This window comes from Protopterus annectens, chromosome 13.part0 (assembly GCF_019279795.1).
Source record: "Protopterus annectens isolate FY-2018-M chromosome 13.part0, PAN1.0, whole genome shotgun sequence".
Classification (NCBI taxonomy): domain Eukaryota; kingdom Metazoa; phylum Chordata; order Ceratodontiformes; family Protopteridae; genus Protopterus; species Protopterus annectens.
Window position 1 is genome coordinate 297,004,654 of NC_056747.1, and position 13,193 is coordinate 297,017,846.

General features: G+C 38.7%; 1 protein-coding gene across 8 annotated transcripts in view; it reads left to right on the plus strand.

Annotated features, from left to right (window-relative positions):
* The window catches only part of STYXL1 (serine/threonine/tyrosine interacting like 1), a 1,008,156-nt gene that overhangs the window by 850,741 nt on the left and 144,222 nt on the right, over positions 1-13,193 (plus strand). For all 8 annotated transcript variants that reach the window (XM_044053876.1, XM_044053881.1, XM_044053880.1 and 5 more), the window contains one exon: positions 8,704-8,804. In XM_044053876.1, coding sequence (XP_043909811.1) covers positions 8,704-8,804 — 101 coding nt within the window. The remainder of the gene's footprint in view (positions 1-8,703; positions 8,805-13,193) is intronic.

Genomic DNA, 13,193 nt, shown 5'->3' on the forward strand with positions numbered 1-13,193 from the left:
AGATGATCAGTGAGAGAGTCTGATATTGTACGTATAATGGTATATTTGTTAAGGTCTGATACTAGGATCCAGTCTAATTAGTTGTGTGAAATCATACAAGTTCATTATAGATGTAGAGGAGTTAGAGTTTATGTCCAACCAAATGACATTCTCACTACCTAGTAATATGTTTTCTTGTGGAAATGTTAAGGATGTCCAATGTATGATAGCTTCCAGTATAAATGTATTGTCACCAGGAGAAATGTAAAGAACATTAATACATATCTTTTACAACTGTTTATTTTGAGGAAAGCAGTAAGAAGCTTTGTTGAACTGAATGTTGGTATTGGTTTGCTATAAGGGGAAATGTGGTAGGTTTTGGAAAATATGAAAGCAACACCAACTTTTCACTTTATGCAGTCATTACAGATGGATCACCAAGAGGAATAACTTCGGAGTTGTTTATGCTGGGTTTAAGCCAGGTTTCAGTTACAGCAAGAATGTCAGGCTTATATTAGGCAATCCAGGCATGTAGTTCAAGAGTTTTATTTCTTATGCTTCTAACATTTATTGCAGATCACCAGGGCCGAGGAGTGGCTGTTGTTGGGTTAGAGAAGTGTGTGTGGGGGAGAGAAATATATTTGCTTTCATTGTGATAGGTGGGGCCTGAATTAGGGTATATATCTTCTCCTAGAAGTATTGTAGTATATTGGGGAATTATGCAAACATGTTTTTTGGAGAGGATTCTTGCACATAATTTTGTTTTAGTTTGAGATGATGTGCAGTTAATCAATCTATATTTAGAATAAAGGTGAGGGGCAACATTAAATGGGTTTGGTGCAATATATGGAGAGTGTAAAGAGGAAGAATGTATAGGTAGTTGATACAGAGTTGAAAAGATGTTGAGAGCTATTACCGAGTCATGATAAGATGAAAGATGGCACAGTAGGAGGAGAAGAATAGAGGAGTAGCATAATTAAGTACAGGAAACTGTATTTCATAGATGTCAAGTAGTGGAGAAGTAGCAATGAAGAAGGAAGCAAGAAGTTGCAGGGCAATAGGAGATTCGGTGATGGTGGATTCTGGAAAGCCAGTAGAGGATAGGTAAGAAGAGAAGTATTTTCTATAAAAGGAGAGAGTTAGGTTGTCCTGGCATATTCTGTGAAATATATGGAATAGAGGGGTATGAAAGGCTAGAGTATGATGATGTAGTCAAAATAAGAAGAAATGAGGGTTTATTTGGGAAAAGTAAAAGATGCAATGTGGAACAGATAGGTACAATTAGGGAGGCTTGTGATTATGAATGGATATAGTGCAAAGCAGTATGGGAGTGAGAAAGATGGTTGGAAATGAGGCTAAAATTAAATTGAGATAGGGAAGTAGGAAACAAGAAACAGAAGTGTATGCATGGAAGTAGAAGGGTCGTTTGGGGAGGGTTTTGGAATAAGAGTCACAAGTGAAATGTGTGCTTAGGAAGTATAATGTTAGAGTAAGAGGGGGTGGGTGTAAATTAGGTGTAGGGTTGAGGACTTCCCATCCTCAGGTCAAATTATAACTGAGAGCAATCAGTTTACAGCCAGTACAAAGCAATTAACAAAGAGATACAATGTTTAACAGGTTTACTGTCGTTTCCTGAGGATAAATAACTAGTATATGCAGTATAGTCTACTGATCAAGAAAAAGAGGACAGTGGCCAACTTAGTAAGAGGTCCTTAGAGTGCACAGACTACTTCACAGTGAATTTCAATCACAAAACAGGCATGTATTTGACTGATTAAAGTTAATACACAGCAACGATCTTCATGTTAAATGTGCTTACATTATACAATGACAAAATTCTCAGTAAATTTGTAGGAGTAGGGCCTTGTGGCAGAGCTTCTGCAGCATGGAGATCAGACGTAGTGACTGCAGGCTCTTCTCTATGAAGGAAGACAGTGACTGAGTGTGATGTTATTGTCTATTTCAATATATTTTATTTGTCTCACTGTGTGGCAATGAATGATGTCCATATATTTAATTTTGTCGTGTGTATTTTGCACATTTTTATTAATAAAATATTTTTATTAATAAATTAGAAACATTTGGGGATAACCGATTATTTATTGGTATATTTTCAGTAAAGACAAGCACACCTCCAGACTGGTTTGCCAGCATTATGCCCTAGAACTATTCCAGGTGCAACTGACAATTGGCTAGACACCCATCTAAGTTATAGCCCAGCTATAGACCCCCGTCCATGATTTAGGACACCCACTCCTCCCACCTGGACCTACTTGACTACAACACGGTACCCCCTAACACCCTGATCCTTGGCGACTTCAACTACCCCACCATAGACTGGGTGAACTATTCCTGCTCTAATACACTCACCCAGCGATTCCTTGACTTCATCAGTTTGAATGCACTAGACCAGCTTGTCTCATCCCCCACCAGGGGAGATAACATTCTAGACTTGGTTCTCACCAACATGGGTGACACTGCACCACCCCCATAGTAAGTTCTTCCCTGGTGAGATCAGACCATCAGTCTGTCTCATTCGAAGTTTCTATCCCAACCAACCCCAGCCATAACCAGGCTAAAAAACTTCTCAAAAGCTGACTACAACCTTCTAAGGGAGGGCATCAGTAGCTTCACACCACCCCACCCCCCACAGGATGCAGACCGCTATGCTGAACAGTATGCCAGTGAGGTATACAAGCACCTGTATAACTGCATCGACTCAGCCATAACCAACAGAACTAAAACCTGCCCCTCAAGGAAACACAAACCTATCTGGTGGACATCCTCTAACAATAGGCTTTATAACAAAAGGAAGAAACTACTGTCCAAGGGTAAAAAGGCACAAATTCCCAATTGGAAAAACTCCCTCCTTAGCCTCAACAAGCAAATTAGATCACTAGTGAAAACCTCCAAAGCCAATTATGAATCGAAACTAGCTTCCAAAACAAAGGGTGACCACAAAGCCTTTTTCAGTTACATCAGGAACCTCCCTGGCAAAGCCCAGGTTTGTTCCAAATTAGTTCTTAACAGTACCACTTATACTGATCCTGTTGACTTAGTCAACCTGCTAGCAGGTAGTTTCAGTGCAAATTTCACCCCCTGCACCCCCCAAAGGCCCATTCGACATTAGTTGTCCCACACGTCGCATCTCCGTAGATCAAGTGTTAAAGGCCCTATCCAAGCAAAGAACACAGCTTCCATGGGACCTGATGGTATCCCAGGTTGTATTCTGCACCATCTCCATCAAGAATTAGCCTCACCGTTGAGTACTCTGTTCAACCATAGCCTAAGTACAGGCTTCATTCCAGCAGAGTGGAGAACTGCCACTGTCATCCCCTTGCACAAAGGTGGTGCCACTACTGACCCTGGAAACTATCACCACATTAGCTTGACAAGTCTGATCTGCAAGGCCATGGAGCATATTATTATGGAACTCATAAACAAGGACATAGGCAATCTCCATGCACTTGACCCCACCCAATTCGGATTCATCAACGGCATATCTTGCCTGTTGAACCTCGTTGACTTTTTTGAGACTGTCACCAAGGCCCTGGATGAGGGAAAATCAGTACATACAGCTTACCTTGACTTGGCCAAAGCCTTTGACACAATCCCCCACTTGGGCATCATCAAAAAGCTAACACAACTTGGCATAAATGCCTATCTCATTAGGTGGGTGGCCAACTGGCTCACCGATAGAAAATAGGTGCCTCCACCTCCGACAGCAGACCTGTCACTAGTGGTGTTCCCCAGGGATCTGTCCTCAGACCCCTACTGTTTTGGCATCTACGTCTCAGAGGTCCATGCAAAGACAAAAGCCTGTGCCTGACCAAGTTTGTGGATGACTGTAAATTGGGTGCTGTCATTGACTCCCCAACTGATGCTAAAGTACTACAAGAGGATCTCTAGCAACAAATAACTGGTGCCAAAGTCATGGCCTTAAGTTAAATGCAAAAAATGTATTATCATACCATTCAGTAGAAACATGGTCCCTACTGATTACCACATCAACGGCAACCCCCTAAGCACACAACCTGTGGTGAGAGACTTGGGTACACAGGTTGACAAAAATCTCACATTCGACCATCATGTAGCGGCAGTGGTTAGAAAAACCTTTTACTTGGTTCATCTCATAAGTAAAGGGATTGCATCCAGAAAAAAAGGAGGTTATTACCTCTTTGTACTCCTCCTTCATTAGGCAAATAATTGAGTACAATGCCCCATTTGGTATGTACCTCTCCAAACACCTGTACCAATTGGAAAGGCCACAGAAATACTTCACAAAGAGACTCTATCCTCCAACACCTGTCCTAAGTGGACAGACTCAAATCACTATCACTCTACTCGGTATTGTACAGATTGCTCAGAGGTGATCTGTGTCTAATCTACAAGGCAATCTTGGACCCTGCCCTACTAGAGATGCTCCATATCCGTAAGTACAACTCCTCGTACATTACCCGATTGAAAGGCCTAAATCTAATATGCAACATTAACAAAACCTGCTGGAGAGACAGGTTTGTCTACCAGAGGCTGCTCCATCTTTGGAATAGACTCCCCATACACGTCAAACAAAGTACATCACTGAGCCTGTTCAAGCACAACCTTGATGAGTGGATGGGAAACCGCAAATCTGTCCCGGGGGGGGGTCCACCTGTGCCCCTCATTGACAGGGGTGACAGGTGCTGATTGAGGTTTCTTTTTTGGGGATAAACTCTTTGCTAGGCTTGTAACAGCCCCAGGGCCATTAGCCTAGTAACCTCCTATGATCCTATGATAAGGGCAGTTGCACAGAGTTGGTGAAATATAACTATTGACACCCCCCTTTCAGGAAAAAATAAAAACTTGTCCATAACTACCTGTGATGCAGGTGACTCACTATAAGAGTGTTTAGTAATTGTGTCCTCGGTGTAAACTACCAAGCAAGAGGGAATTGTGTCACTGAAAGGTATATGTGTATCTGTGTAAATGCAGTATTCTCAACAAAGATATTATTATTGATGGTACAGTACCATTTTAAGTAACAGGGCTCAGAATAAGGTGATTGCGTCTCCTGTAGAGCCAGTGATTATAACCCTAACTCACAGTTGTACAGTTCACAGCCTACTTTGGTATGACCAATGAGGGTCATAACCTGAGACAAAAGTGCACATTTGCCATACACTCTTAAGGCCAGTCTCCCGTGTGTGTATTAATCTGTAGTCAAGAAAGAGGTGTAAACGTTAAAATTGTAGTCCCAGATCCTGACAGCTGCTTTGGCACTACAAAGTGGAGTATTGTGCACATTAAAGGGAAATATTATTTCTCTGCGGTAAGCTTATTTCTGTAACACAGGGATCTGAGATGGAGAAGTTCATCCTTTTGGTCTCTAGGAGTTTGTCATAACTCAACTCATCATGGCACAGAAAAGCTTCACAGGCTGTAGCTCCTCCCATAACACTTCACATTACATAGACTTTCCAAATTTCCTTTGCCACTTTTGCAGAAACAGCACTAGATAGTAGGCAGTGGCTGTTTGACCATTTCCATGTGACATTTTTAAGTAATCTTCATTTTATGCAAACTATTATCATCTTTTAAGGTCAGATTCTTTCTTTCCACCCATTTTAAAATGGTGGTTGATGCTGGTTAGATTTCATTTTCCCTTTTGTACTGTTTTTTTTTTGACAATTCTGTTTTAGTAATTTGCTATACTAGAACATACCGACTTAAAAAAAAAATCATAAATTCCTACCACAAGACTGACATACCTACTTTGTGGCTTGTTTAGTGGCTTAGCACTTGGTAGTAGAATACAGCATTTATACAAGCTTTGATAAATCAACCTTGAGGGGCTGCCAAAATAAACTAGTATTAAAAGAATTGTTAGATAAGGACAGGGCTGGGGAAGGTGATTCTTTTCTTTAAACTTCTGCTGCCCTTCAGAGACCAAAGAATAAATTTAAAGGTAGAGAGGACTACAGCTCTACTTCTACCAAAAGACAATATTTTAACAATAAAATATTTCTAATTTTTTGTTACTGAGGATTGCTTTTCTGTAATGAATAACGACTTGTTGCTTTGGAATACTACCTGGGTTTCATGATTTTTGGAAATTATTGTGACTGAGCTTATCAACAAAGTTTTAAGACCACTAGTTTCTCTGTTTTTTTTAAATTATTTTTTTTTTGCTATGTTAATGAACTACATTCTGAGAGTATCCTACGTCCCACTCCAGTTCTGTAGAGGACAAACTCAGCCATTGTCCTCTGATGCTGTGCAAGTTATCCCTAATATTGTCAATGGCGCAGAAAGTCACCTCACATGAGGGAAGCGTTGCTGCAACCTTTTTGTATTCCCAACCAGTGCTAAATGCAATAACTTCTTTTCCCTCATCCCTTTTCTGAGCAGTGGCTCAGGGAAACCCTAGACCAGAATTGACCCTTGGGACTACTGTGTGCCTTCCCAGTTAGAGCCAACAAATTAAAGGCAATTCTTATTGTACTAATGTGGCATCAGGAAGTTTGGTTCTCCTACTTCTGGACTCATCTTCTGCCAAAGCCTGTGCATCTGAGACCTTTTTGAGGTTTGCTCACTGAAATGTCTGCAAAACCTTGACAGGACATTCACTCCCTCAAACTAACCATCTGTTTTTTTTTCCATTTTGATTGATTGTCATGGATTCAGCTTACTTTCCAAGGGTCACCAATTCTTAGCACTCCCCAGAGGCCCAGCACAAGTAAAACTTACACTGGAAACTGTCACAGTCATGCAGTATAGGCAACTGCTAGGAGCTTAGTTCCCCTTTTCTGTTCCACTTCCAGCTGTTCTAGATTAATTTTCTCAAATCATTGAGTCAAGTCTCTGTTTTTCCCCTCAAGTAAAGTGCACCTTTTAGCTATATACAACTTTCATCAGGGTTTCTAGAATAACTGTCTAGCTTCTCTTTAAAGTCAGCAAGGTTTTCCTTAGGGGCATTTTCTTCACTAGACCATTAAAAAGAATCCACTGCCTCCATGGAGCATAAATTGTGTGATACAGAAATGAACTCTATCCCTTTTTGAACCTGCTTCATCATCAGATTTAAATGCTTATTCTGGAAGGCCCTTGTCTTAGTGAAAACTACTTCAGCTAAGTAATCTATGAACTTCAAACCTTATGCACTGATTTTTCCTACCTAATCTTATATAAAGAATAGCACATCATATTAATCCATCATTTATGTCAAAGATGTCTTTTTCCAAATTACTGAAGTAAAAGAGAATATCCCTTGCACTGTCTAGATACCCACACGCAACTTAAATTCTGCTTGTCAGTTCAGAAAACATAATCATCCTTTTTGTTTAGTTTCCCCAAAATAAGTTGGGGACAGAAAGTCTCTCGACTGACTCTGGCAAGGTGGCTTACAGACTGCATCAAACTTTGTTATGAAAAGTATGAGAAACAGCTGTATCTGCCTCCAAAATCTCATTCCATTAAAGTCTGGACTACCTCTTAGGCCTTCTTAACTAATGTTTCTATTGATATTTGTACAGCTGCCACATGGACTTCTATTCATACTTTTGCTAAACACTTTAAGACAAATGTGGTGTCTAGGGAATGGTTTTCTCTTGGGTCCACCATTTTGTTGACCACTCAGGAGGTCATGCTTGGTACTCATTCCTAGAGGTTGAAGAGGATGGACCGGATCATCTTAGAAATTAAAGTTATGTACATACCACATTGATGAATGTAAATGGTCTGAGTTCATCTTGTTCAACAAATCCACCCACTTTCCCCAACTGAGACAAGACATGAAGGAAAGATGCATACATATGATAGGTATGTGTTAGAAAAGTGCTGTACTCTGGAGCTGTGCATGCAAAAATCTGGAGAGTGTATCCATAGCAAAGCATAATGGGAGGAGCTAGCCTGGGAAGTTTAGCTGACTTGTGCTTCCAGCCAACTCCTAGAGGCTGAAAAAGATGGGCTTGGATCCTCTACAGCTATCATTATGGTAAGTACATGACTTTTGTTTTTCTCCTTACTGTACACTTTCACTGCTTTTCCTACTGAATGTGTAAAGTTTAGCAATTTACTTTATATTTTTTGTCAGCTTACAACCACTAGTGTGCAGGTGCAGATTTCTGAAGTCAGGCCTCATTTGCAGCCTGAGAGAAAATACCAGCTCTTCTTTTGTTCTGACCTTTCCTTTACAGGCAGCCTTAACAGAATGTTGAATTTTTAGTCTTTACTGTTCTGGATGTCCTTTGCAGGAAGATGGCATTGCTGCATCAGTATGATAAGTCAAAATGCAGAAAAGAGATAACTGCAGGTGAGTGGTACATACTTTGAAATAAATTAATGGATAGGGACAAACTATGAGATACAAACTCATGGCAAAAGATTTCATCTGCTACCTTGGTAATTGTTTGAATTAGATGTAAACCGATAGTTGGCTAGAATGCAGGAAATATGTTCTCACTCTGTCCTTTACAAATATGGGAAGAAAGGCATTACTGAGGTAAATAATTCACTATTTTGAGGGCTAAAAGAAAATTGGAATTTATTTTGTGTGAGTTAAACAACAATTCTTTCAAAGCCTAGTAATATATTAAGGAACTCTAAGCAGGAAATTTACCAACCCTATGAAAACTATTTAAAAAATTACAAGGACAAAATACACGTTATATGAAAATATTTGAACACAGGATTCCATTTTATACTTCTTACTGGCACTATACTAAGAAATATAATTTTACTTTCTAGCTTTAAAGACCATGAAACAGGTCAACTCTTGCATATCTCTGTAGAAGATTCTGGAGAATGTGATTTATTGTCATTCTTCCCAGAAGCATGCAACTTCATCGGTAAGTTTTTCATCCAAGAAGATACAGTAGTATTAGCAATGATTGCCTAAATTAGTAACCTGTCATTATCTTGCCCACACATAATTTTGTGTTATTTTTTTTTATTCGTATCAGCCTGACCATCAAGCCTTCCCAGTACCTTATTGAACCATTTATCACCCTATCCTTCCCTGGCATTAGCATCTCCTATCACTCCATGGGCGATCTCCCCTTTCAAGGGAGGAGTACATTATTGATAATCCTTATGTTTTTCCAAGGCAGTGATAGTGACAGTTAGGTGTCAGTAAGATGTCACCAATAGCAGACTCATATTTTTTGAGTGCTTCCCCTCTGTCCTCTGCTGGCCAGAAAGCACAATGTAATGCCCATTATGATGTTCACACACACATGCATGCATCCACATACCCATTATGCATGTTTGGAGTAAAAACACTACATGGCTGGGCTCACACTCCCAGGTTCCTGTTTGTTACAGAAGTGCAGTTCTAGGATTTCCACCACATGGGTCTCATGCTGCAGGACCATACCAACTCCCTTGTCCTCTACCGCTAGGATAAGTGAGCCAGTGACACCTCCCTAGCTGGCTCCTACAATGCTTGGACTTTTAATAGAAGCTTTGGCATACTCTGAGCTCTATTCCTTAATTCCATATCTTGTTCACAAACATTGTCAAATATTTTTTGTGGGTTGTTTACAAATAGTGATAAAAATCTCTAAAAAAATTAGTCTGGATGAATTTTACTTTTTGCCAGTATTGTGTTTTCCTCTGCATGGCTTATGACTACCAGGCAGTTTTTTTCCCAACCTGTACATGAGTCATGACCATTTGCCTTCATGAATTTCTGAAATTATTATGTTGTGAGTTAAAATTTGCTGAAAGTTAAGCAAGGCACCTAAATTTGTACTTGGGTCTGTTTGTACTCCAGAAGTATGCCAGTATGGCCATCAAGATTGCCCATTAATTAAGATTTTTGTTATTTAGCAAGATCCACAGTTCCATCTTCACCAGATGTTATAGTTTGTATCAAATTTACACATTTACCCCATATAGGTTTTCTCCACATATTTTGGTTTACTTCCTTGTCTTAGAACACACTGGTAGACTAACAATTCTAAATTGTCCAAATGTATTGCTGGGATCATGGTTGAACAGAATGGGAAGTATCACTTCACTTACCAACCAACTTGAACAAAAAAATACAGTTCCAAAGGAACGCTTGAGTGTAGCAGTATAAAGTAGCTAAAATTAGCTGTAAATAAACTGTAGATGAACACTAATAAGTGCCTTAAAAGTAAATTTATTGAATGAACAAAAGGTAAAAAAAAATATGTGAAGACTTTTCCTCATGTTTCCACATGCTTGTCACCAGTGAGACACTTTTTTTAAACAAGAAACATCTTTTTGAATTATCACTTATGACATTGGTAATTGTACATTAATATAAATGAAAACAAACCATATTGACATATTTTCAGTTGCAAACATTACACATTACTTACAATCTATAGTCATTGCCATCAAACATTCAATTCCTATTTTTCTTTAAACCCCATTCTTCCACTAAAACATTATTCTGCATTTATTGTTCCCACAATTCCCATTTTTTTATGTAATTTGCTCTCCAGTTCTATCTATTACTATAGTCACTACATCTACTACAGCTGGTTTAGACTTTGATTTCCATTTTCTAGCAGCTGCTTTTTTGGCAGCCAACATAATTTAACTCAGCAAAGCCTTACTATGTTTAAACTATTCAGATTCTGTATCTTAGCTCAAAAAAGCATTTCCTTAGTTACACTAATTTGCTCACCCAGTATTTCTGACAGAGTAGTCTGCAGGGAATTTTTAAAGTGTGCCAACTCATTAAGCTCCTAAAATATGTTCCCAATTATCTCTTTCTTCCCATCACACCTCCAACTTTTGCGATCTACTTGAGGAAAATTTCTTTGGAGTCTGCTTGGGTTATACAAATAAGTATGCAAACATTTCCAAGCAAATATCCTAAATGTTCTAGAGTTTATGTGTTTGGGAACTGCTTATCCAATCTCTCTTCCCAACCTTTTCTAACCTCCTCTGATTCCTATAGTTATCTTGCAATATTTTATATGCCCTACTAATTATCCCTTTTTTAATGGAAGCTTCTGTTCTAAATTCTACTAAAAACACTACCAGTGGTGTTTTTCACCTAGGATTCCCCCAACTTCTTTTTCTTTGCCTATACTCTGTTATCAATCCTTCATAGGGAAGGCAATCTCAAGTCTGCAGTCCAAATGAATACTCAGCCTCTTCCATTTCTGTTATCTTTCCTTTTCTATTTATGTGCTCCCAATACCTTGGTTCATTTACCAGTTTTCTTCAGTGAATTCCAGCCTCCTCTTACCTATTCTCTGTATCCCAAACTACCTTGTTCTATTGGAAAGATCAGCTTATTTGACTTGACTTTTGCCATCTTCCCCTCCCAGATGAAATCCTTCAACTTTCTATTAATTGCTACCCACAACTTCTCTGGTTGATTAAAATATGCCTGATCTTTGTATTCAACTAAAGGGACTAAAACATTTTCAGTGTTTTTATTTTGCTATCCATAAAACAGAACTTCTTGTTTCTGAGTCTTTGTCTTATCTTTTGTTTAGTCTCTTCTCACATATCCTTACCTGCCTTAACAGAATCCTTTTTAATCTGTACTTCTAAGTACTTTATTTTATCATGTCCCCATAAATGGGCATTGCTGAACCAATTTGTGTATGGGTACATAGTTTACAGCTATTGCCTTTGTTTTATCTTCGTTAATTTTGTATCCGAAAAAGACTTGAAACTGTCTCAGAATGTTCCACAACATGTCTTTTTCTGGTTCTGACAGGTAAAAAAATGTCATCTACAAATAAAGCCAACTTTTCCTGGTTAACAAAACAATGAATTTCTGAGTCCCTTATTTTCTTTGCCAGTGGTCAAAAATATTATACAATTAAGGAAGGGGAAAGAAGAGATCTCTGCCTGGTTCCTCTGCTCAAACAGAACTGATCAGAGAGGAACTCCCTCACTTTAATTTTCACCTCTGATCCCTCATATATCCTCCTAGTCAACTTTATTATTTTATCAGTAAATACAAATGCTTCCATTGACCTACTCATAAATTCCCATCTTACTCTGTTGAATGTTTTTTTCTGCATCAAGACCCACCAACAGTAGTGGTATTTTCTTGCATTCTGCTTCCCTGTGGATCATCATTGTTCTATTAATGTTGTCAAATGTTTGCCTCCCTCCACAAAAGCTCATTGATCCATATCTATCAATTTTGGCATCAGCTTTGCCATTCATTTAGCCGTTATAGACATCAACACTTTATAATCATGGTTTAGTATTGAAATTGACCAGTATGAAGCTGGAACTGATGGATCTTTATCCTGTTTAGGTATTACAGCTACCACTTTCTTCCAGGGTGTTGGTACTTCTCCTCCTCTTAAAATACTGTTAAACAAAACCTTCCAAATGTTTATCAGTTTTTCATTCCTAGCTTCCAAACTTCCACAGAATTACCACCTATTCCTGGGGACTTTCCTGTTATACATCACCATTTTTATTTCATCTCCTACCATCCTAACTGTTAGTAATTGGGACTTGATAAAATGTAGTATTTAGGATTATGGATTAAAAATTATTCCAGTCTGTCAACTAAGGATATTTGGTAAGAGAATAAACAAAAGATAATACAAAAACTGTCTATATGGATATCAATAGTAAGATACAAGCAGTTAAAATGTTTTTAGTTCCTTTATCTTATACGCAGGTCGTGCATATTTTTATCAACCACAGAAGTTGTGGATAGCAATTAATAAAGAACAGAAGGACTTTATTTGGGAAGAGAAGATGGCAAGGTGGGATAAGCTGATTCTTCCAATAGAACAAGGCAGATTGGGATTACCTGATATGAAGGTGTATTTCAGAGTAAAACGGTTAAAGCTCCTATACATACCACAAGCAGAAAATGATAATTCAAAGTGGAAAGGTATGGTGATGAAACAGGTGGAAAGCTCAAGAAACAAGGAGAGATTGGGATTTTGGATGCAGATGTTTAAGAAGAATACTATTCATAAAGAATACAATATTCATAAAGTAGCAGAAAGTATTCTAAGAACTAAGCCAAAATGGGAATGGACAAAGGAGATAGGGATGACTGCAATTAGGGATACAGACAATAGGCAAGAGGGGGCTGGAATTTACAGGAGAAAACTGGCAAAGGAACCAAGGCAAATAACTAGACAGGGAAAGGTAACAGAATGGGAAGACACCAAAACTTTTTTTGGACTGCAGGTTAGAGATTGCCTCTCTTATGAAGGATTGATATCAGAGTATAGACAAGAAAAAGAAATAGGGGGTTGGTCCTAAAT